General features: G+C 36.4%; 1 protein-coding gene across 1 annotated transcript; it reads right to left on the reverse strand.

The window, feature by feature from the left end:
* On the reverse strand, nt 1-10906 carry LUM (lumican). The gene is made up of 3 exons (XM_041409792.1): nt 10710-10906; nt 6808-7704; nt 1-1023 (listed from the first exon to the last, which is right to left on the reverse strand). Exons 2-3 carry the CDS (start codon nt 7682-7684, stop codon nt 869-871), a joined length of 1032 nt encoding a protein of 343 aa, XP_041265726.1. The 5' UTR covers nt 7685-7704; nt 10710-10906; the 3' UTR covers nt 1-868.
* Between the last annotated feature and the right edge of the window lie 15228 nt (nt 10907-26134).

A 26134-nucleotide genomic window follows, 5' to 3' on the forward strand; every position in this document is an offset into this window, starting at 1 on the left:
TAGACAAAACAGTTTATTTAACCTTACAATAAATTTTAATAATGATAGAATAGCTTAGATTGTCTTGTCCTAACCTGTTTTTTTTTCATTTTATAAAAGAAAGAAACATAGTTGTCAATGATATGGACAAAAGGAGACTATTTGATATGTTTTATTTTCTACAGTGTGGTTAAAAATAGCATGCAAGTAATTGAATAAAAATATTTGTATATATGATTTATTTTGAAATAACAATTATACCAGCAATGAATAAAAATCTTACCATGACAGTTAAATGAAAGTATGACAAAAAGAAGAGTAAACAATTATTTAACCTGAATATTTTTTCCTTGTTATCTTTCATTTATTCCATTAATATAACAATGCCATAGGCTCTGAACACATATTTTCACAAATTTTAAATTGTTCATATATTGTTAAATCATTTTTGCCTTTGCAATGGGTAACAATATATAAAAGGCATGATGATTAGGAAAGTTGGACAGGAATCTTGTATGGACACAGGCCAGCCCTTACTGCTCGCTTTAACTCACAATGAATCCCTGTGAGTCTGGAACATACTGGCTTGTATTGCATGCATGAATATAGAATTTTATGAAGTTGAATCATTTTAATCAACTCATTTATCCAGATAAAGACATATTTTGCATCAGATTTGGTAATTCTTGTGCTTTCTAAATAGAACCGTTTGTAAAAATATGCACACGTTCCCTTAAGTTTGCCAAGTCCTTGCTAAATATTAACAAACAGAATGGATAATATGCAGATTGACACTTGCTTTAAGGCATATCTAATTTTAAAGCACTACCATGGTGTGTTATTCCTGCAGTTACTGCCCCTGGAAGGGAGCTGGATGATCACAGGTATCTCACTCCAGTGAAATCTCAGCGGCCACCCGAAGGCAGTTGTACATCTCCTGCGGCAGGTCAGCCCGAGTGAGGTTGTTTCCATCCAGGCGCAGGTGTGTGATCTTGGAATAGGTCGTTGGTCCAACCACCTTACAGAAGCTGCTCAGTGGGAACTCTGAAGCAAAGAGAACAGAAAAAAGAGGTAAACATGAATAATTAGGACAAGTAGGACAAAATCATTATTTTTCTGCCTTTTTGTTATTTCAGTTGAAAATTGTGACCTTAATTCATTATACAATTATAAAATATTTTCAATATTTTGCATTTACACTGATGTAAATCCCTGTAAATTTATTGGAACTTGAGGGACTTGTGTTGGGTGAGGTTCTTTCTGTTAGTTGTGAGAGGTTCAGAATTTCAAGACTGAGTTTTTCAAATGCCATTTTCTTCCAGTACAAGTTTGACTTTTAGACTTCAGATTTTATATAGAGGTCTAATCAGGCATTTAGATAAAAGGAAAAATCACTCTTTAAAAAACTAGAGATGCAGAGGGAGGAATCAGTCAGTTTGTGTACATTACAATGGAAGAGTAAAAGTATTTTAGAAGACATTGAAGGAAGTAAAAGTTTCTGGAGAAATTGAAACCATGATACACCTTTACCCTAAAGAACAGGCAGTCCAATGGGTGTCTGTGTATTTTGTATATATTTTATTTGTGCCATTTTGATTTACCTGTTTCAGAATGAAATTTAGGTCTAGGGTTGGAAAAGGCATTTAAATTGTGCAGTTGAACCTTTCCACATCAGACTTAGGTGAGTATGAATGCAAAAATTACTTATAAAATATTTCTATTTATTTTAATTTATATATCATGTTATGTATGGTCTCTATTCAGTTGCAGTATTATTTGGTTCATGTAACACCAGATAGATCTTGAACAGAAATTTGTCATGTGTGCTATGATCAGTATTAATTGTAAGCTAGAAATTGCATGAATCACTGAAGCTCTCTGCTCAGTATGAATTGCACACACCCACCCATATTGTAGACCTCTTTCATGCAGAGAAGATCCATCCTCAGGAGAGAATGTATGTGAATAAATCTGATGTCCCGTGAATACCACATTGTGTAATTTTGCAAAGAGGGTCTTCGTTCACTGTTTCCTTTGAGTCAGACAGAGGATTTGTCTATTGAAAATCTCTATAACTACTAAAGAAACAGTCTGAGTGACTTGTTCTTCTTCAGAACACTGGCATCATATGAATTCACACAGAAAATACTTTAAAGGGTTAAAGGGACTCCTTCAATGAACCCATGCATCTCGTAATTCCTGAGATATCAAGTTAGTATTATCAAAATCAAATGTCATTTGATTTACCTTTCCTAGGTCTCATCTAACAAAGTATGATCAAATTGTAGTACTGAAGGAAGTGGCGAAAGTACCTTTCATACCTTCTCATTAACTTTTGGATTAACATCCTTCTAATTGGATTCATCCAGGACGTGCATTACCATACTTTTCTATCAGTAATGAAACATGGCTTTTGTAACTAAGTATAAATGTACAGGCAGCTCTTTAGACCGTAAGAGCATAGGTAATTTTTTGGACAGAAATATGATGTTAAGAGTGGGTAAAGACTCATGTACCTTACACAAAGTAAGTTGTTTTGAGTTGGGATTAAGGAAATGTAATTTAAAACTCAGATCTTGATCACCAATTTGATTAAAGCAAATCAAAGCAATTTCCTATATTTTGTGTAGTGTGCAGCCTTCTTTTGGAAGGGTGAAAGATGAATGGTGTCCTTTGGGCAGTCTATGTTGTAATACAGTACAATTTGAAGACTTTAGACCAACTCTGATACTCTTCTGGTTCAGAATGTACCAGCAGAAGCAAACTAATAATTCTGGTTCAATAAGATCATATCATTGGAGAGATTTTTATAGGATTATGTCTGTGTGTAATTTTGCTGAATGAAAAAATAAATACCTGAGATTTTAATTCATTTTCCTGGGCTATAGGCTGTGTCATTGACTATTTAGTTCCAGCTTTCTTCAGATAACTTTGATTTAATTTGTAAATTTTAAAATAGACATGAATTCTAATATCAGTTTTTTCCATCTTCTTGTGATTCAGAAATTACATAGTAGGTATATTTTTGCTGATGACAAGCATTAAAAACTTTATAAATTTAAATTTTAGGGATTTTTTTTCAAATTGTTAGTCTTTGGCATAAATAGTAATATTTAGTTGCAAAAGAAAATAGGCTTATACAAGCTGGATAGACAATTAACTACTCGAAGGACATACACTTCATACATGTAAACCACAAAATTGAACTGTGATAACAAAATTCTGATCTGTGCTGACTGTTTATGAGGCTAAAACCACTTGGGAAGTGGATGGAGATCTTGGCCTCACAGAAGTCAAATTAAGTCAGTTGTGGACCTCAGTGGGATTTTGTTCCAATATGCGGTCCACATATTTTAAATGTGGGTATAGAATTTTTATACTCTTCATATAATTTTCTGTTGTTAAAGCATATTAAAAAATGTTTCACTTTAGTTGCAGTCTCTACTAGCACAAAATAAGACCAGTGGTTTTTTGAGTGCACTTGCTGAGCTGTTACCCATATGAGATGTATGGGGAATGGCAGTCCTTTAGGAATACTGTGCCATCAAATATCTCAGTAGTTTACTTCCTCTTTTGTTACACTTATTAATGTTGCAGGTGGAAAAATGTCTTCCTGAATTTATAAAATTCAGGTTCAGAGCTAGTATAGCTGGAATATTTTCCCAACACAAAATTCTTGCATAAGCCAGACACTGAGAGAATAAGAAGTATTGGATGAAAATTGGATTTTCATCTAACAGTACAGTGGGCAACCCTAACAGGATCTGAAGTTACATAGTAATTTTTGTTGGTCTGTTTTCCACTAATCAAAGTGACACATTTTTAGATAGGTCTTTAGATAAAAAACTCCTTTGGGAATTGTTGGAGTGAGCCAGATAAAAGACCATAAAACACCTCCACAATTTGATAGTCTCTTAACTGTCCTTTGGAACATTTTCATTTTCCCCTTTCGTACTCCATTTATGTGGAGCAACCCCATTACTTCCTGGGGTTTTGTGTGGAAGCAACAATTTCCTCCTTAATCCCTTGAAATATGGATGAAATATGGAGAAGGCCATCTTAGGACCTTCTTCTTGTTTCACTGAACCTCTTTGGTTCTTGGTTTTTTGGTTTTTTTTCATCCTGCAGTTTCTTTTTGACTTGAGGAATCTGTAACAGAAGTCTCTGTGTCTGTGTGTGTGAGTGTGTGTGTATTTGTGTGTTTGTGTACATGCATATGTGTGTGTATATAATAATAATGGCATCTTAAACACATTTCAACTTAGAAACTACAGTTTAGGTTTGAGCTATGGAGAAAGCAAAAACTTTTCTAAATCTTCCAGGGTCCTATCCTAACTTGGAGATCCAATAAGCACCATCTACAGTAGATAAAACTGTAGATTTGACACCTACAATCAATATAGTGGATATGGATAATCAATTTATTAGTTAGAAATCAGAGAAGTTACTCTGAATTTGATTTCTTAACAGTTTGCTATCTGCTTCACCCACTGTTTCTTGCAACACAGAGGGAAACAGCACAAACCAAGGTATAGCAAATTCTGCTACATATTTTTATGTGTTTATTAGTCAGTTCTTGATCAAAAAACTCAGAGTCATTCAAATAATGGTATTTCGCAAACAAATTATTTTTTATGAATGACAATGCACAATGATTGTAACAAGTCCATGGTGAAACTCATGGACAGTAATTTAGAGAAATATTCTTTCCAGTAACATCAACAAAGCTGGAACCAGATTATTCTTTCTTAGACAAATATAAACGTTAATTGCAGGCTTTAAGGTACATGAGAAAAGGGAAACATAGCAAGTTAAGAACTGTGGATAAATATCTTTGTGTTAGCTCTCAGTATAATGAAAACTTCAAACTAAGTAAGCATGAACTGAAAGATTAAATCTTTTGTGTATTTGAGGACAAATTATCATTACTCCTTAGGCAGCAGTCTCTCACTGGATATGGGTACCATAGGCCATCACATAAAACAGAAGCTGGCCTAGTTTACAGTCACCCTTTCACAAATCACTGGTAAATCATAACAATTTATTAAAAAAAGGAACTGGTCATTGGTTTGAGGCTTGAATAATCACAGATCAATCAACTCAGTTTCCCAAAAGACTAAGCACTGACAGTTGTAGGTGACGTGTGATGAATGGTGAAATCAAAGGGCTTTGTTGCCCTATATTAATGATTCTTTCCAATTAATTTTTATCCCACATTGTCAATCAGCATCTTAGGGAACTATATATTATGCCTGTGAAATTAGATATCTAAGAAAATTGATTGTTGAAGTCTGCTAGATTTTATGGTAAAGAAAAAAATCCAGCAAATCATAATTCTGTTGCATCAGTCCATAGGGTAACAATGATAGTATAGCACTCCCCACACCATCCCCCTGAAAATACAGCATTCCATGAAAAGCTAAAGTTGTTGTCATAGTCCCTGACTCTGATGTCCTTGGAAAAGTGAATAGCAGCCAAGCTTGGTAACTTGTCCTTTTGCAGAAGGTTCAGATCATTCTAAGCTGGGGAAAGTGCTTTTATCTCATGAGAAATTAAAAATCATAACTTTTAGCTATTTTAGGAATGGCAGAATATCTGGTAGAGTTCCACAGGTTGCTGTATGTAGTGCCTTAGGTGGGAAGTATTAACTCATTGTTTTCCCTCATCAAAACAAGAAACCAAGATGCACTAGAAAAAAAAAAAAAGCCACTAAGAAAAATGAAGCATGGTAAATACAAAACATTTCAAAATACCTTGCCCTCAGTCTGGTAAGATCTGCATTAAAAATATTTGGTTTTAAAGGCTACATCTCCGTGGAGTTAGCTGAGTCTGGAGTAGCTAACACTGATACTCTTAATCCTTGATGGATACAAGCAGGCAAACAGAAGGGAGGATTTTGTGGTTTACTTTATATCAACAAGCAAGATGATATAAATCCTCCTGAAGAAACACAGTCATATTTGGAATATCTCCCTCTCCATCGGGGACTACCACTCACAGAGGTGCAGCTGGGGAACTTCTGGCATGGTGGTGAGACCTCTCCAGCTCTGCAGCACCTCCTTGTCAACTCAGAAATGGGACAGCCTTGTGCAAGCCCTGTCTCTGCAGAAACCTTCGTGGTCTCATGCAAGGTGTGGCATTTCTTGACTTCAGAAGGAATATTTTCCAAATTATAAGTGAATGGAGACAAACTTGCCACCTGATCATGTGATATGCGAAACGAGAATGAAAAGTAAGAACAGGGGCAGCTCTTTGGGTTTCAAGAGAGGTTGGGAGGGATGCTGCATGAGACAAGGGAGGAAAGAATCAAATGCAGTTACTTTGATGCATCTTTTTCACTGCATCTTATGCCTGCTATCTTATAACTTGTTTTCTCGCTTTCTCCTCCCTCCAGCATTTTGATTACCAGCTCCTGAAAGGTTACCATAGTCATAGCCTCATCTGACATCTCTCTCTTTTTGTCAATTTAAGAATGCTGAACATCTTTTTGCACTGATCAAATTTTGCATTTTTTCCCTGAATTGTATAAGACATCTTCATTGGCTTCTATGTAGATAGTGCAATTTACAAAAGACAAGAATTTGAGGAAAAAATCCACATTAGTAAGAAAGTATAAATGTCTCATTTTAAGGACATATTGAGTGACTATTCAGTAAATATCTGTCTTTTTACATGAATGTGGACAACTGTTAGGGAAATGTCAGTGTGCTACCAGTCTAACCAGTACTATTATTTCAGACTGGTTAATGTGTTATTTCAGATACTTACACTGACCATCAGTATCTAGTCTGTGGTAAACATTAATGAATATGTGCAAATTTAACTTACTGTTAATTTTGTTGACTTGGAGGTAGAAGTTTTCCAGGTTCTCACTGACAATTGGAATGCTCTTCAGCTGATTGAAGGAGAGATCCAACTCAACTAGTGATGTGATGTTGAAGACATTACCTGGTATCCCAGAATCTGTTAATTTATTGTGGGATAAACGCAAATATTGCAGGGCTTTAAAACCTTGGAAGTACTCATCAGGAATATTGGAAATCTGGTTATTATCAAAATACAGCATGAGCAGGGAGTGAGGCAGTCCTGTTGGTAGCTTTGCAAGTTGATTGAAGCTTAAGTCAAGATACAAAAGTGAATTCAGGCCTTTAAAAGCCCCAGAAATAGAATCTGCTTTCAGCTGGTTGTTCTGGAGGTGAATGACAGTCAGATTCATCAGCCCCTCAAATGCACCTGGATTGACTTTTGTGATCTTGTTGTGACTTAATTGCAGGTCATCTAGAGTTTTGGGAAGTGGTCCAACAGCTTCAGTCAAATTGTTGTAGTTAATGTGAAGTTTCTTCAGGTTCTTTAGTTTAGAGAAGACTCTTCCCTTTATTTTTGAATTTTCCAAATGGTTGTGATCCAGGATGAGCCACTGTAGGTCTGTTACATTGTCAAATGTGTTCTCTTCAATTCCCTCAATCATATTGTTTCGGAGATAAAGGTATTTTATTCCACTTGGTACAATTGGAATGGTTTTCAGCTTAAGATTGTCACAATACATGGCAGTAGGGTAGCTTAAAGGACAATTACATTCTGGGGCACAGACTGCTGCGGATGGCCCGAAAGGATCATAACCATAATCATCTCCAGGACCGTAGTCATATTGGCAAAAAATGCCACTAATCAACAGCAGAAAAACAGCTAGAGAGTTTAGAGTCATCTTTCTAATGTGTCTTGTTCCTGTATGGTGAAAGGGAATAAACAGGATACAACTTTAATTTTTTATCTCTCTCAGCAATATTTGAAATTTTACCACATAAAGATTATATTTAAAAACTAATTGTGATTCCTATTTAAAGTTTTTAATAAAGAAAAAATATTGGGTTGCGAGTATTACATTGTTAATGCTATATTACTGCCCCTGTCTTGTATAATCTTCCTTTATATCTTTCTGCATCCATTGATTAAGTCACAAGAAAGATGATGAAGTACAAGGTTTTTAAACTTGCCGCAGAAGTTTTCAGTTTTGCTAAAGGCCTTGTTCAGAGACAGTTCCACCATTTAAATTCTACCAAGCATTCCTAATGTGCTGAATTGTCTCATTTCTAAACATGTGGCTATTTGATTTAATTTGAAAGAGACAGGGAACTTAAAACTGAGGGTAATGCTCTCATGCATTGTGTGTTAAGGTGTGTGTGGTTTGAGAAACCTTTTTCTCATGGATTATGTTCTTTAAAGCATGGTCCACTAAGTTTCATAGTCACCTAAACAATAAACTAATAGGAATATACAGCATATTATCTTTTAACATGCCAAACAGCCAGTATTGATACGTGTGCAGTGGATCTGAAATGACTGAATTTCAGATAGTGAAAATATTCTTGCAAATTCTCTATACAACAAAGGTGTTGGTTACATTTTATGCCCATTCTAAATTAATTGAACAATAAAACACTTGCTTTACATAGTTAGTTTTCCAGTTCACACTGGAAAACTGTATGTATGTATGTTCACTCATACAGCAAAAGGACATTTGGTGTCCTTGGAGATGTTTGTGATTCAGTATGTGTGGGGTGACTTAAGTCTTTAAGGCCATAGCTTTCTCACCAGGTACTCCACAAGATGTCAATCAATCTGTGAAGACTAGTATCTTGTTTATTCCTCTAACTGGCTAGATAGATGTTCTGCTGGAAAAGTAGGTCTAGAATCAACAGAGTCAGTGAGCTTTGATTTTCACCAGTAAAAGACAAGGCTTCAAGTACTCAACTACTGTTCAGAGATGAGAGGATTAAGAAAATCCTTAAAACCTTTTTTTTTTTTTCCTCAAGGAATTTCAGAAAGTATGTGAAGCCTGTAAACAGACCACAAGACATTGATCTCAGATCTGGGCAATCTTCCAGCAGAGTAAGTTTCTCTAGCTATTGAAATTGTTACACAGAGGACATAAAGTGCAGGGCCATACCTAAAAAATTTTCCCTAAATCTATATATCTTTGTTTCTATTAACTTCTAAAAAGCCATATTATATTCTAGTGAGATAACAATCTCATTGAAATCATCCCTAGGCAGGGCCTATTGATCTTATGCAGTACAGCACAAAGAATTTTAAAAAAATATTCTTATGTTACCTCTACTCAATAACCCATAAAGTCCTACTGCTAGATATGAAGCTGCTGTCCCCTGAAAAAATGTGTCCCATCACATTTACCTGATTACAAACCCTAGGATAAGCATTGACATATTAGTTGTCAGTGTAATTTTCTTTGCCTGTCTTTCGTTACTGCATGAGAACATACAACCTGAACGTGAGCTCGACCTTTAGTCCCCTGCTGGTATAAATAAGAACAGCTCATCTGAAAGCAAAGACTGCAGTAACACAATTAATCTCAAAACCCGGTCCTATTTAGGTACTAAACATTAAAGAAAGGAAATCAAGTACTTCTGTATTCAAAGTATAAAAAGAGTGTAATGAACTCCTTGGACTTATATTCTTTGGCCTTATAGTGACATTTTTTTACACACCTCCTTAATTTTAAAGTTTTAAAATAATATAGACATTTTAAATTCAAATTCTATTTTTCTTCTAGTTTCAAATCATATCTGTAATGCTAAGTTTCATTATTGGTGCCATAGGCTTACAGTCCTTTAAACAGAGTACACAGTTTTACTGCTCTGCAGAACCCTGGAAATAACTAAAATGTTAGATAGCAAGTGTTTTAAATAAATTCATCAAAAATTCTTTAGAGTTTATGTGGCGATTCTGTAGTTCAAGGGTATATGGGCATGTGTGTGACATAAAATTGCAAAGTAAAGAGGAAATATATTAACTTGTTTTATTAATGCATTTCTCATTCAGGTATCTGAATGTCTCACTATCAGAAGTGTAAAAGGTTAATAGATCATGCTTGTTTGTTGCACTGAACTTCATGAATCCAAAATATGAATTCAGAAAACATTTTTAGATGTGCATATTACAACATAAACATTCTTTAATTAATTGCCTGTGCCTGTTATAAGCAGTTGTGTTGCAAAATACCTGTGAAAATATTTGTGAAGTTGCTCAGGCAACTTGCCAAAACATACTAAATGGTAAATCCATGATTTTGGGAAATGCCTGCTACATTAGGGTAGAAATGCTATTCAAACTATGTTTGACCTTGTCTGTATTTCCATAATCATTAAGTTATTGTGAGACAAAATAAATATAAAATTAACAGTCAATCAACTTTAATTCTGTAGCTTAACTTCTCACACAGTTTGCAAAAGACTATATTTTTTAAAAGTTTCACAAGTATATTTAAAATGTGCTTCAACATTAATAAGATATTTAAAAATACCTACTGTTACCTTCTCCTTGTTTATGTGATTAATTATTTAAATATCAGGATACGTTGTCTTTTTCTAGAATGAAGCAAATTGAGTTAGCAAATGTGGTTTACTAAAAAAAAAGCTCTCACTAATATTATGAATGAAAAAGTAAACAGTGAGTACTCTTGCACACTTCTTTGTACCCTATGTCAAATCTTATTTCGATGCAGAACAAAACAGACTGCAAAAAACTGCAACACTGATGTACAAAATATGTGAGGCTGTTTTAAGGAAACTGAGAAAGTGAATCGACAGTGAAACTGTTGATTTGTGCTCAATTTACAAATTGGCAAACTTATCCTGTCATGTTTTCATGTTCCCATCGCAGCTACATTTAAACAGCTGAACATTACGGTTAAAGCATGCAGCAGCACTTACCTTACTGCCTTCAAGCTGCTTTCCTTAATTCCCAGAGCAGATTCAGTAAGAGGCTGTATCCACCAATATATGCTCTAAACAGTGTCAGGAGGTAAAAGTCTGCCAGATCCTCTGTGTTACAAGAGGGGGGGGAAAAAAGCCCTAGTCACGCTGTTCTCTGAAGCTGCTATGTCATCATGGTGATCTTGTGGTGTGGCATGTACAAAAATGCAGCTCTCTAATGAAGTGCAGGTGGATACCATATTTTGTACAAGGACAACCCATCTGTTCCTCCTGTGGGATCAGAGAGCGATATTTCACAAACCTGAGAAAGTTAAAAAGCCATAGGTTTGTACAATATATTTTTTTTGGATTTCAGAGGGAAAACATGTTATATTGTAAAACAAATGGCAAACAGGCTTTTGTTTTCCAACTTATTTTATACTGCTAGACATGAGCTAACACATAGCACTCAGACCTCAATGCTGCTGTTCTTCTTCAGCCAAGTGACTCATTCATTTTTCTGCCTTTTTCTTTAACTGTCTTATGACCACAGTAAAATATCCTTAATGAAAACTTCAGCCTAAGGATCAGATTCAAAATTGTCTTTGAATCATACCCTTTTCCACATTACATACTTGAGTTCAAAGATTCTTCTGCAAATCATTGGAATTGATTTGGTCTGGAGATTTTCTTTGGTGGTTGAATGTATGTTTGTTTAATAAAAACACATCTCAGGAATGGGTTTTGAGCAGTTACTGTAAACTCACTCCATACATTCGTTCATCTTGCACTTACAGTTTTCTCTGGCTTTTCAGAATCTGGAACTACTCAGCTTTATGTTGTCTGTTTCTTGTTCCATGGATGTAGTTCAAGAATGCATCTTAAGGCTTGGATGAGATGTTGCTTTCACCAGGCAATGTTGAAAAATAATACATTAAGAAAGTAACAGTTTAAAGTGGATCTTTATGCTTCCATAAGAACTTTCCCTTATCTCTAAATGGAAGATGTCTTCCTTTTTATGAGAAACATCTTTTTTTGATTGATTTGGGTAGGGAAAAATGTCAAATGTACATATAGAAAACATGCATAACCCATTTTAAAATGTCTTGTATGTTTTATTGCATTTGACTGTAAATGGTGGGGTAGAAATTCAGGGATTTTGTCCATTTTCAATTTATTATCTTTATGAAAAGTTGTAGTACAGAATGTATCTGGGCTGGAGAACCCTATCAGTTTCCTGAAGAGGAGCCCGGATATGAGCTTCTCCCAAAATTTGCTGCTGATACATCTCAGTCTCCACAGCAGTGAAGGCTCCTGGGAGCAGGGAAAAGCCAGTGCCCTTCACCAAGAGCAGGAAAGACAGCAAACACATACAGACCTTTGTGCTTCTGCAATGCCCCAATTAGCAAACAATTTGCCCAAGACAGAGTGCCATGTACCAGCGCAGCCCCCAGGGAGGGAAGGTTGTGCTTTTGATGTTCTGACATCATGCCTGTCTCTCTGGTTTTGGAGAACCATTCACACTCTGGGGAACATGTTGGTGACAGATTGTTACTGCATTACTGCTTGAATGGTGCCAAGAAGTGAACGTGAAGCAGTGGGACTACAATGGTGAATTAATCTAAGTGAAAAACTGCATGGTATCAGGAGTAGAAATGTAGAAGTGGACAAGGCTGCTGTTGTTCTGCATGTAGACAAATGGAGACCAGATGGAGTTTCTCATGCACAGAATGATATTTATCTGAAAACTACTTCATTAGCTTTAGTTGACCAAGAAAACCTCAAATGTGACTTGACTGCAAATGTAGCAAGAAGCAGCACTCAGCAAGAGATCACTTGGAATAAAAAAAATATTTTTTTGCAGAGAGGGATAACCTTTAAGGTAATATCAAGATTTGCTCTATGGAAGAACATATAACTAGGTGAGCAATGAAGCATAATATTTGTAAAGAGAATTTTAAAAATCACAGGAAAGTCATTAACTGGGCTTTCTCTGACTATAGATTTGTTTTGAAGGACAAGCCCAATATTACGATAAATTAGTATATATTTCGAACCCTCACTAATAAGTGTAGTTTTGCATTTGCAGTACAAATAGAATTAAACATTGGCTGCAAGTACAGGATAATCCAGGCTTAATATGCTTTTGGCACAGTTGTATTTATGAACCAGTTTTTCTGTACATCAAGTATACATCTTTTTTCTCATTCTGATAATAGAAATACAAAACATATATATCTTTTTAGCTTACACATCTTATTAAGCAAACTGATAATATTTTGAAATTTACTTACGGTAAGAGCTTGGGTCACATAAAGTTCAGCTGAGACTTGTTCATTCATATAGTTCCTGTCTTCCTGACTGTTTTAAATTAGCTATGGAAATTGCACAGTCAAGATGAAGAATCACATGCCTTCTGAGGTTAAGATAAAAAACAATAGATTTTCCTCCCTTTTTAATAAGATTTTTACCATCTCTCCAATCTGTTATTTAATACTGCCCCTTGGTATAATTTTTATGCTTTTCCTAATCTTACAGTTCCAACTCATGAAGCTATCACCTCATAAACCTGTTTGGGAGAGCAGGTAGGTGATACAACCCAGCAAATGAAGGTATTGCTTCTTCTGCAACAGAGGGTGAGTCTGTGGTTGGGTGATTTCTTTGTTTCTGGTCCTATTTGGTGTTCTGTGCAGGGGTTCTTTTGGTAGGTCTCAGAAGTTGTTAAACAGCATGCGAATTAAGTAGCTAATTTCTAAGGAATACACAAAATAATAGGCAAAATCACCTATGGCATCTAAGTTGTAAACTGGTTATAAATATGCTTCACACTGATGATGTCAGGACATACTAGTATTTCATTTTTACAACAGTTTTTCTTCAAAATTTATTTTCTTTTGTACCTTAATTATTCATCGTTCTTTGATGGGATATATGATTAAAACCTATTGTAATCTAACTTTCTTTGTCTTGTGATATATGAATAGAAATATTTTTTTAATGTGATACAAAGCTCCTTTTTGTTGTTTTTTTTTGTTTTGTTTTGGTTTGTTTTTTTTGTTTTGGTTTTTTTTTTTGTTTTTTTTTTTTTGTTTTGGTTTTTTTTTTTGTTTTTTTTTTTTTGTTTTGGTTTTTTTTTTTGTTTTTTTTTTTTTTTTTGGTTTTTTTTTTTTGTTTTTTTTTTTGTTTTTTTTTAATTCATATTTTCTGGAGCTGGAGATGGCCAAGTCTAATGGGTTGTAATGAAAGAATCTGAAAGCAGAGCTCACTGCAAGTCAGTTTGCACTGGCTGAGATCTAGCCATCAAATATTATCAAGTTACAGTGTCACCATTTTATTTCTACACTCATCAGTGATATCCTCTCTACTTTTACTCTCTTGTGAATCTGCCTTCTTTATAGCTTCTATGCACTTCTGCATAAATGGAAGTGCCTCCCAATCTATTTGGATTTAATACCCTTTTCCCCAAAAGACTCAGGTTACCGAAACTTAATAAATACTATCCAAACCAACTGCTGCTTTGTTTTCATCTTAAAGCTGTGCACACATCTGGTACCCAGAACCAAGAGAACTGGGTGCCCAGTATCAGGAGTAGGGTGATTTTCCTATGGGAGCATAGAGCTCCAGAAAAATTCCTGGTGGAACTTTTCACACTGCCACATGAAATGAACTATGAGGTTTTTCCCCTCATCACTCAGAATTTAAAGTAAATATTACTCTTAAGATGAAATGAAGGTTAGCTCAATTTATTTGGCTACCTGCAGCAGGGGTTAAGAAACCTCCATTAAGGGAAAAGCTTCCATGGACACCATGCAGCAAGACACTTAGTTATAAAGAGGCAACATAGAGTTTATACATGATGTTTTCTATGTATCTAGACAGTGAATGCACAGCCTGTTAGCCTATATATAGTGAATAAACAAAAACATGATATTGGCACAAATCTCCAGGAACAATTAGTTAGTATTTCTGTAAAGTTCTGCAGTATTTTGAAATATTACTGAAGGCTGACTCATATTTAATGAGTTCCACTAAAAACAATTCAGTTCCAGGTTCTGGAGGCTGTAGGTGTTTGTTTTTTAATCTGAAATCTTCCATTCCTCCTAATTGAAATTTTATTTTTTCAGTCTCTACACTGGACTTAAATGTTAAATGGAAAGTGTTAGAGCACATACTGTAAGCATTACAAAATTTGTGGTGATCCAAACCCTTCTTTTCCTTTCTCCTAAAAAGGAAATGCCAGCTATGGAAACTTACAAAAATGGTAACAGTGTTACAACCTATTAGCAGACCGCAACAGATACTTTAGTTGAGCACAAATCTTTGTTTTTGTCCTTCTGAAAGACTGCTCACTGTTTTGCTTCAAACTTGACAGTGTCTGTATGCTAGTACTGTTATCCTCCTCTCTGTTGCTTTCCAGACTGTTTTTGATTTGATTCAAATGTCAACAGCAAAATTTCTTTGAGTTGGTCCAAAGTCTGATCAAAGCTTTTTTTTGGTGAGGACTAAACATGAAGGCAAGAGTCTGTTTTTAAGCCAGACTCCTTAATATATCCTGCATGTTTTGTCATAGGATTTAAAATCTGCTAGTCCATGTATAAAAGAAAATTATGTGACCTTGGAGGATGAGACAATTCAAATGATTCCTAATGTAAAGAATCCAAGAGTATCTCAAGGAGCTGTTAAATTTGTGCGTAAGTTGTGGTTACAGGTAAAAATTATAGCAGCCTCTCTGTATTTCTGTATTGTAAACAGTACTGATAATTTATGGAAAAGGAAGAATTGGACTTGGCCAACTTGGTTAGTTCACCACCTATTATTTGTATATGCTAATGTTGTACCAACAGAGACCTGCTTTGAAAATCATTACATTCATTGCAATCGTTGCAACACCTTCCCAGAATCTAAGCATTAACAATGTCTGTTTGCATTCAGATCACTGCAGATTAAGGTCAGAAGAGATGCTAAATCACCTGGATTCTGCTGTACAATGAGAATATAGCATTTGGCCTTCTGCTATTATGTGACCCTGGACTTAAACAGATCCACTAAGTCGTAAATCATCTTTGCCATGATAGTGGGACAATTCTGAGACCCTCTTAACATGCAGCTTTTAAAAATACTGCCCATTGTCATTTCTAAAATAAAGCACCTTGGACGAATCTACTGCAACTACAGAAGATGCTTTTACCAAAATTAAAACCACATCAGCAAGTAAAGTTTGGTAGATAATATCTATTATATCATTGGCTACCTATTAGTATCTATTGTGACACTAGCTGTCACTTAGTTCATTACCCCCTGAATGCTGCATGAGATTTTTGCATTATTTTCCCCAGGAATGGTGGCAGATTAATTGCCTTGAGGTAGAGACAGCATTTACCTATTTAAAATCCATGAACAGTAGCTCCACATCAGTGTTCTGGTATTCCCAGCTTCATGACAATGGACTGTAAATGAACCAAACAACTCTTACATGTCTTCCTGAGGTGTTTAAGTACAAACTATTGTGACAGGCAAATCTAAAAGTATTTCTCACTATCAAATATTTTTGTTGGGTTTTTTCCCTTCAGAAAGAACATGATATAATAAAAGTGCATCAGTCTAAAAAAGCAGATCTACTCCTTTCCAAATGCAGCACAACAATGATTGTTTTTATTCATATTCCATTGCTAACCATTGGCTTTTTTCTCTTTAGTTGTACTAAAGATAGTTATATCTACTATATATATGTATAGTAGGAGTACAATATGTACTATTATAGATAACATTACTAAAATTTCTTTTCCTCATCAAAATCTCCATCTTCTTCCAACTATCTTCTGCCATGCTATCTGTAGATCTGTCACTGACATATTCTGCAATTGTTTTATTTTTTTCCTTATTAATAATATGTACAGGGACACTATTATTTAATTTGAACTCTTTTTCTTCATGTCTCATAATTTTTCCCTTCTACTTACATTTCACTTATCAAGAAATAAAGCAAGTTATGGTTAAAACTGGCATTTTTTTGTGTTATATCAAGAAACAAGAGGTATATGAAGAGGTATTTTTATTTTTCTCACAGTTTTTTCCTTCCAGACAAATTTGTTCATTCTTTTCCTGTTTGGAGACATTGAGATGCTCTGAAAACTGGCTGGAAATATGCTTTTGGCCATATTAAATGGTCAGCTTTGGCAACCACAGATTCCAATCCAGTGATTTAATTGTCTTTATTTTTATCAGGAGATCCAGAGTGGATTAACCTCATGCAGTGTAAAATACCTTTTGTCTTAGGATTTGTGCAGTGTTGAGAAACTCTACTAATATTTTACTACATGGCTACACGGCACTGCTAAAAGCATCTCACAAAATCAAATTTCCCATTCAAAAAGCTACTTTTTTTTTTTAGTCACTCCACCTTATATCTCACTATGTCTGCATCTTGCAGAGAAGTGGAGGCTATCTATCTATCTATTATTATAAACAGTGTCAGGTATGTGATGTATCTGACATTTTGGTTCTGAGAGACAGCAAACACAGGTGTCTACATGTGTGATAAGAGTCCAGGCACTGCTCAAGATCAGTGGGGATAAGATCAGTGTAATAAACAGTTGTGTAGCCTGGGGAGTGATTCACTTGCCCAACACAGACACTGTGACAGTATTCACTTCTCTAAAGGTAGGCATCCAGTATTATTTGAGAGGGTCTCAGGTGTCCAACTCACCTTTATAGCTAATGGAAGAGGACTTTAACACTCGTGCCCTTTTCAAAAGGCAGCTGATGGCAAAGCAAAGAACTTCCCAGTGCTTAATAGCAAGACATCTGCATTTAGGCAGTTGCCTGTGGTCAAGGGGGTTCAGTCAGGTAGTACAAGGACATCTAGCTGCTCTCTGACGTGCCCTGGGCTGCACAGCACAGCCAAGGGGGTCTGGCTGCTGTGACTCAGGATTCTGAGGAGATCTGTCCTGTTCTGAAGTAGCAGCAGGATGCCAGACACATATAAGCAATCCAGAAGGATATTAGGCCCTTATCTTTTGGAAGCTCAATTGTGCCCTTGGAGATCCAGTCCAGGAAATAATCAGTCTCCTAAGTAACAACCTCACTTTGTGTAAACTGTCTGAATAGTATTCTCCAATGGTTTTCTCCACAGTCTCCTCTTAGCTGTGTATTCAGCAGAACATCTGCAATGAAATGTCACAAAAATAGAGCCAAGCAAAATGGCATGTACAAGACTGGAAGCAGTCATGACCCACAGGTATTTTCCATTTTCTTACCACCTCTAAAAATCACAATAGTAAAAAAAGCTAAAATAAGCAATTCTCTGAAAGGTCAAATAAAAACTTAGTTTTCTGACTCCATTAGACCATCACCTGAGGCCTCACTGATCAGTTTTCTTTTTTTCAGTCAAGCAAAGCTTTTCATATATAACTGTATCAGTTGCATACATTGGAAAGGAGCGAAACTATTTAGGACATTTTGTGTCACAGGTGTTCATAAACTTATTTTGAATGAACACAAATGTGCTTAAGGTCTAAGCTGATCTCCACCCAACTCAAGAATGGTCCAGCTGCACCATTTCCCTCATTCTGCAAAGTTTTAAGGAGAATACAGCATTTCCCAATTAAACTTGCTCATCTTCCATAGATTTCAGACCTCTGTCTACTTAGCCTAACTCTTTTTTCTTCATCTGGCATTTTTTTGGACTTCAGCAAGCACCTAGTTGTTGTATTTAGATAATTTAGTATCTGTATATTTTTATAAATGTGTGTAATTTTGTTAAATGGTAAACTGAATTGTACCGAAAACTGGAATCAACATCTGGCCCTTTAGCTTCCCAGTAGACGTTTTAATGCTTCCATAATATTTTAATTTTTATATATATATATATGTATAATATATAAATACATAACTACATTATGCTGCAAAACAGAACAGCATTTTGAAAGATGCTGCATCTTTTGGAATAGTGATAGAAATCTAACTCAGAGGAAATTCCTCCCCTTCTCTCTTCTCAACTGGGTTGCAATGGCTTTTGGGTTGTGGGTATGGAAAGTAAAGTACTGCAATCAAATCCTGTAACTCTTCCCAAGTCTCAGTCAGATCAGAAGGCCATATTATCAGCTGTTCAAAGATATAAAAAATCCAGAGACAAACTTTACCATGAAGGATTGCAGAAAGCATTACAACCGACTAAGAAAAAGTAAGGAAAGCATTCAGATAACAGGCAGATTATCAGCATTTTCAATATTTGGGTAGATAAATGAAAAATATTAATGTTACAAAAAAAAATTGTTGTATAAAAGGAAATTGATGACTTCTCTCTTCTTTAGGCTTTACCTACACTAGTAAGTCACATAATGTCCCTGACAATGGCAAGTTATTCTTTGCAGTATTTTTGCCTGATTCTAGCCTGAACAATTCCTAGCCAGGGTTTGGGACTCACCATTCTCAACAGAGAGCTTAAATGAAGCCACTGTGTTTCCTGAGGCAAGAAAGCCTTACAACAAGGATGAGACTAAGTCCAGGCTTTGAAAATGGCATGATTTCACTTAATAACATAAATGTAGCTTTAGACTCTAGAATATAACCTAAGCCATCAATAAGAAAGTAGACATTCAGTTCCTAAGGTTTGCTGAAATGCATTGATCCACAATTTGAATTCTATCAGATTATAATTTCATTATTTCCCTCATTTTCTCAAATTTATGTGCGTTTGCATGTGTGTGCTTGTATTTATATACAATTTTGCCTTACACTGAGGTGTTGAAGAAGACATTATGAACTATTTTTAATTTTCAAAGAAGAAAAATATATGCTTGAGAAACAAGATATGATTCCAAGATTTAGCAGAGAAATAATATTTAAGTGGAAAAGCTGGTTTCACATAGAACTGCTGACACAGACTTAGCCACAGCAGTACCAGTGAGGAACACTATAATTTAGATTTTCTTAACTCATAGATAGTTTCTAGATAGACACAGATAATATGAGTACTCAGTTGTGATATAGCAAACCCATTGCTCCTATTCAATTTCATGAAAATAAAATTATCTAGGATCACATATTTGTAATAACTTCACTCATAAAGAGGAGGGGTTTACACCATGTTTTAGCAGTTAAATCCTTGCCATTATTATGGACATTTTAACACACCTGTAATTGAGTAAACCTGAGACCCATCAGATATGTGTTGTCTCAGAATGGTTACTTTTCCAGGGAGCACACAAGAGGGTTGTTCTTTCAAGCAAGTAGGGAATAGATGTGCAGGTGATGGCCCACAACATTTTGATGCAAAGCTTGGTGAAGGGGAGAAGGTGTTTGCTTTACCAATTAGCAGGAAATCCTTCTTCTGAAAGCCACTGATAATGGCTTGTCACATACATCAAAACATTTTTAGAGAAGTGCCTTCCAAGGCTTTGGAAAACAGAGTTTGGATTCCTAATTAGCTCAGGTGATGTAGATTTTACTCCACCTTTTTCAACATTCTCCAGGCACCCTGCCTCCACCCATTGTCCAGCAGCTGTATTCCAGCTGAATCCCAGTCCTAGCTGTGCTCTAGGTATGCTGTTTTGTACCTGGCATTTGGGATCACAGAATGGTTTGGTTTAGAAGGGACCTTTAGAGATCATGTAGTCCAACCTCCCTGTACTAAGCAATACCTTCTATGAGGCCAGCTTGCCCAAAACCCAATCCTACCTGGCCTTGAATGCTGCCAGTGATGAGACAGCCACAGCTTTTCTGAGCAACCTGCTCCAGTGTTTCACCAGCCTTAATTTAAAGAAAATCTTCCTCATGTCCAACCTAATTCTACCATATTTCAGCTTAAAACCATTGCACCTTATCCTTTCTTACAGGCTGTGGGAAAAAGCCTTTGTCTTTCTTGTAAGCCTTCTTTATATAGTGAAAGGCTGCAATAATGTCTCTCCTTAGCCTTTTTTTTTCTGCCTTGGAACAATTCCAAGTCTCTCAGAGTTTCTTTGCAGGAGGGGTACCTCAGCCCTCTGACCCTTCTTTTGGCTCTCCTCTAGTCTCACTCCATCAGCTCTTTCCTGTGCTGAGGAGCCCAGCACTGTAAGCATAACTGCAGGTGGGTTTTTCAGGAAGGTGGAGAAGAGGAGCAGAATCAACTCCCTGGATTCCCTGATGGCCATGCTGCTTTTGATGCAGCCCAGGATGCTTTGCTTTCTAGGCCACAAGTGTGCACTGCTGGTTCATATCCAAATATTCATCCACCAGTATCCCAAAATCCTTCTTTGTAGGACTGGTCTCAGACTATTCACCACCCAGTCTGTACCAGTGCTGGGATTGCTTTGATCCTTGTGAGGTTCACATGTGTTCATGTACTACATGCTCTCATACCAGCCCAGAACCTGTCCATGAAGTAACCAAGGGGCTGGAAAGCTCTTTTATCTCAACTTCCTCACTTGAAAGGTGAGGGAGGGTGGAGCTGGGCTGGAGGCATCCTCAGCTTCCTCCTCTGTAGGACAGAGTGTTGGTAAATGGGACATGTCTTCTTCAATTCATATTAATGCTATTTCTTTTCCAGCTCTGCAGAATAATCTAAAATCCTTGTGCTGTTGCTTTTTTTTTTTTTTTTATAGTGTGAAACCATTCCCACTGTCTAAGATGTAGGAAACATGACAATCCTCTCTGTCAGAATTCTAACAAGGTAGTTCAAAGGGAATATTACCACTTTGTTATAATTTAGTCCCTTGACAGCAGTAAAGAGCTAATACATTTGAGTTTTTCCATAACAATCCAATTATCTGTATCTGTTAAAGAGAAATTCACACAGTCTTCTCTATCTCTCTGTAATCTACACATGCAAAGGATCTCCTGTATATAAAAGATTGGCATGTCTTTAAAGAATTTGGTGCTGAAAATGAGCATTAAAGGACAGAAATCTAAAATATAGCAAAAAGGCTAATCTTTTTGCTTCATTTTCTTGATGGCATGATGGAATATTAAGTCACTGGAGGTTTAGGATCTCTCAATCACTCTCTGTTAGCCAACACTTCAAAGTCAGTGCTTTGTTTCAAGAATTCATTGCAATGTATCCATGTTTTCTTTCCATGTTAAAAGGATGTGTATGGACAAACCTCTGGAGTTTTTTTTCTCAGAGAGGAATATGAAATGCTTTTGAAGCATTTCAATTGTCTAGTTTCTAGCATAGGAAAACAGTAGTTAGAATTATTCTGTCTTTCATGTTGAGATTATTTTATGCATCTTTTTTTTTTTTTCTACACTCTGGAATTTGATTTATTCTTTCCAAGCTTTTGATTCCTGCAAAGATTCAATACCTTGAAATTAAAAGATTAAAGGATTCAGCATCAGAATGCTACATGATTACTTTAATCTGAGCTTTTTCCATTGAAAGGGTTTTCTAACATACGCTTAGTAGCAGACACATGGTCCCTATTTTCCATGCCATTGGGATTTGAACACTTTCAAAAATTACTCTGTAGAGCAGGACTAGCCTAATTAATCTCAATTAAAGTCTTCATCTGGAAACAATAATGTAAATTGTATAAACTTGTAGTTTCAAAAATAGCAGCAAAATTCTTAAGGCTTTTTTATTCAAATATAATATGTGATTTAATATACTACTTGAAAATGAATAAAAGGTGTAAGTATGATTTATCACAAAATATATACTGCAATGCTGGTTAGACAATAACATAAAGAGTTGGAAAAAATTTGCTTGATTTCATGTTAAATATGAATGTAGAAAGTTTTGTAAATTGTAATATTGTGTACAGAATGACAATTGGAAGGGACCCTGAGAGTTGCTAAGGCGACTTAGAGCATGCTGCCAGGAATTTGTCCAGGTAGCTTTTGAATGTGTGCAGAAAGGGAGACCCCACAACCTCACTGGGCCACCAGTTCCAGTGCTCTGCCACCCTCAGTGTAAAGTTCTTCCTCATGTTGAGATGAAACTTCTGGTGGTTTAATTTATGGCCACTGCTGCTCATCCTGTCACTGGGCACCGCTGAAAATAGTCTGGCACCATCCTCTTGATACCCACCTTTGAGATATTTAGAGGTGTTGGTGAGATCCCCTCTCAGTCTTCTCCTCTCCAGACCAAACAGTCCCAGCACCCCCAGTTTCTCCTTATAAGAGCAATGCTCCACTCCCTTAATCTCCTTTGTAGACCACCACTGGACCCTCTCCAGTAGGTCCTTTACTTTTTTGTCCTGAGAAGCCCAGAACCGGACACAGCACCAGGACTGGCCTCACCAGGGCTGAGCAGAGGGGCAGGATCATCTCCCTCAACCTGCTGGCCACACTCTTCCCAATGCACTCCAGGCTATCACTGACCTTCCTAGCTGCAAGGGCACTGCTGGCTCATGGTCAGCTTGGCACCCACCGGGACTCCCAGGCCCGTCCTTGCAGAGCTATTCTCTAGCAGGTCAGCCCCAGCCTGTGCTGGCACCTTGAGCTATTCCTCCCCACATCCAGGACCCTGTACTTGCCCTTGTTGAACCTCACTGGTTTCTCTCTGCCCAATTCTCCAGTCTGTCAGGGTCCCACTGAATGGCAGCACGGCCTTCAGCTGATCAGCCAACAGCCCCCTCCCCAGTTTTGTGTCATCAGCAAAATTTCAGAGGGTACATGCTGTCTTTTCATCCAGGGAATATCCAGAATAAAGCAGTACATATTCTACTGTCCATTCCGCCAAAAGCTAGGAATAACACCACCATGTGCGTCTAAACAAAATATCATGCCATTTATGACCAAAAATCATAATTTTCAAGTATTTACCTTCTCTCCTTCTGGGAGTGAGCCAAAGGAAGTACCTGGGACATTTCCTGCCATGAAAATAATGAAAATTTCCTGGATTGAGGTGTTTTAGAGTTGACAGCACCTTTTTTTTTTTTTTTTTTTTTTTTTTTTTTTTTTTAGTTTACCTTCAAAATTGATGCCCATCTGTATTTTTTCAGCTCCTCTAAGTGAAAGTATTAGAGCTATTCATGTGGGTAAGTGTTTGCAGACACAAGGCCTGCAATTATTGCTGCTTTTTAAAAGCTGGTTCACTGTGTTTCATCCTGCAGAAATACACTTGGATATAGAAACACAACCATCACTGCTTCTCATCACACTGTTATAATTTTGTTATTAGTTTTCTGCTGTAGTCTGAAAAGATGTGTGAAATACACAAATAAATATATAATCAGAACAATAACATTTCTCATAGTTTTTTTCCATTCTTTCTCCTGCTGAATTAAGTCCAATTCAAGCAGGCAGTAACAGAGCATTAACATTCTTCTGGTCTGCTGACTTAAGACACCCACATAGAGGTAATCTCCAAGGCTTTCAAGCAGCATAATGTACACACTGAGAAAGAAAACTGCCTGACAAAGCAGTTATGAAGAAACCACTTCTTTAAATCTCAGAAAGGAAAGTGTGGTGTTTAACAGTCAGGGTAAACAGCCTTCAGTAGTGCCTGTATCCAGACTGATCCTCTTATGCACTTATGGCACAGTAACAGCCCTGAACTTCCAGAGCAGGAAGCAGGGCAGGAGGCCAAAGGCTGGTTTGTGTCACTTAAAATGCAGCCATTGATGAGTCTAGCTGTTTGAGTGTTTGTGTTGAGTGTAATCCAAACAGCTAAACAGTTTTTGTGCCTTTTCAGGACATCCACAGAAACTTTGTTCTTTTGCAGATGGAGCTGCTGGAGCATTCTTTAGATAATGTTTTATGCTAAAAATTATCAACTACTTTTAATTTTACAATTTCATTTTAAAGATGAGGCAGTTAATATTGAAATCAGCCCATATATCTCACAGCCCATATTTCCCCTTCAGTGCTCTGCAAATTTTCACAAACATGACACTTCCATTTATTTTCCTGTTTCTTGAATGAATTACTTTCAGCTAAATTAGGGCAACTCTTCAGAAAAAAAAAAAAAAAAAACAACAACCCAAAACAGAAAACACAGATGTAGGAAAGTCTCTGAAGAAAAACTGACTTCAGAGCAATGTGTGCATACAGAGAGAATGAGCAAAAATCCATCCTTGTTCAAAGCAAATGTATTTGATTGTAGGTGTACAAAAAGACTATTGATTTCACAGCTCTGCACCTCTGACTTAATAAAAAGAGAAAACCAAAACAACAGAGTAGGTGAATTTGAGTACCCTCTTCTCATAAAGCTTCATAAACCTTTTTCCTTCTGGTTTTCTGTAGTTAACAGTAAGTTTGTTACTGTCCCTCAGTGACACTAGATGGCACTTCAGAGTAGTGGTGGGATGAGAAAGCCTGTAATCTTTTTTAGTTATTTTGCATATGATATTAGGAATATATTAAGTTAATGCTTGCTTTGAACAAACACAATTTTTCAGCTTTTTCCTATTTTTTACACGAGTGAGTGTGAGGTAGAAAATGTTCTCTGTTTTCAAAAATAGCTAACCTAAGCAGAAATAGATTATGAGAGAGGTTCACTAGCAACTCAAAAAAATTCCCAAAAAACAAAACAAAACAAACAAACAAAAAAAAAACAAACAAAAAACAACCAACCCCCCCCCCCCTCCCCCCCCAAAAAAAAAGCCCCCGAAACAAAGGACCTGTTACCAGACCTTGTGCTTAGATAATTTTAGAAACAGTTGGTGGAGGCAATTGAAAAAATGTCTGGTCTTGGAAAGGAGAGCAACACACTGATGCCAAGGATTTAAGAGCAGGTCCTTTCCTGGAAATGAAATTACATTTAGTGTCATTTATACATCAGCAATTGAGTATACGATAATTGTCTATAACCTGGTGCACCATAGGAGAAACCAGAGTAAAAGATGGCCACACCCTTGTTGGCAGCAAGGGATAAGATGCTTTAGGCTGCACCAGGAAACAAGGGTATTAATTATTCTTTATGTGTTTGAGTCCAACAGTTGTGACCATTCACTGTCTTCATACTTTACGAAGAAGTTGAGGATGCACTGCAGGCCCAAAGGCTTTCTACTTTAATTCTTCTATTTCTTTCCACTCAACTGTTTATAGATTGTTTGTGTTTGTTCTTTTTATTTTCCTATTTTTTCTTTCCTTGTTTTGTTTTTAAGTGGAATAACCATCTGTTCTTTATTTATATGAAAAGCAGTTTTGAAAGTATTGGGCTTCCTGCTGCTTTGAAGTCTCTGCAGATGCTGTGCATGGATAGAATCCCATCAGTCAAATATTACTGGTGTGGCTGCACAACTTATGGAAAACCAACAGTGTGTGTACCTTTCAAATTTGTCATGATCTTGCTTAGGTCTCTTGTTAGGATTTGCTTATTTCACTTCATTGAGAAAGACTGGGAATCAGGGAAGTCCTGCTATCTTTGCAGTCTTTGCTTGTTAGAAGGGAATGTGTTTTATGATAAATAGCTTACGCTTTAGCAGCAAGCAGCAAGCTTGATAGGGGACATATCATGGGTATTACAGAGGAGGACCAGACTCAGATATTTTCTTCTGGACTTGTTGAATTTTGTTCTA

The sequence above is a fragment of the Onychostruthus taczanowskii genome, unplaced genomic scaffold, assembly GCF_017590055.1.
Source record: "Onychostruthus taczanowskii isolate IOZ18803 unplaced genomic scaffold, ASM1759005v1 scaffold31, whole genome shotgun sequence".
In the NCBI taxonomy this organism is placed as follows: domain Eukaryota; kingdom Metazoa; phylum Chordata; class Aves; order Passeriformes; family Passeridae; genus Onychostruthus; species Onychostruthus taczanowskii.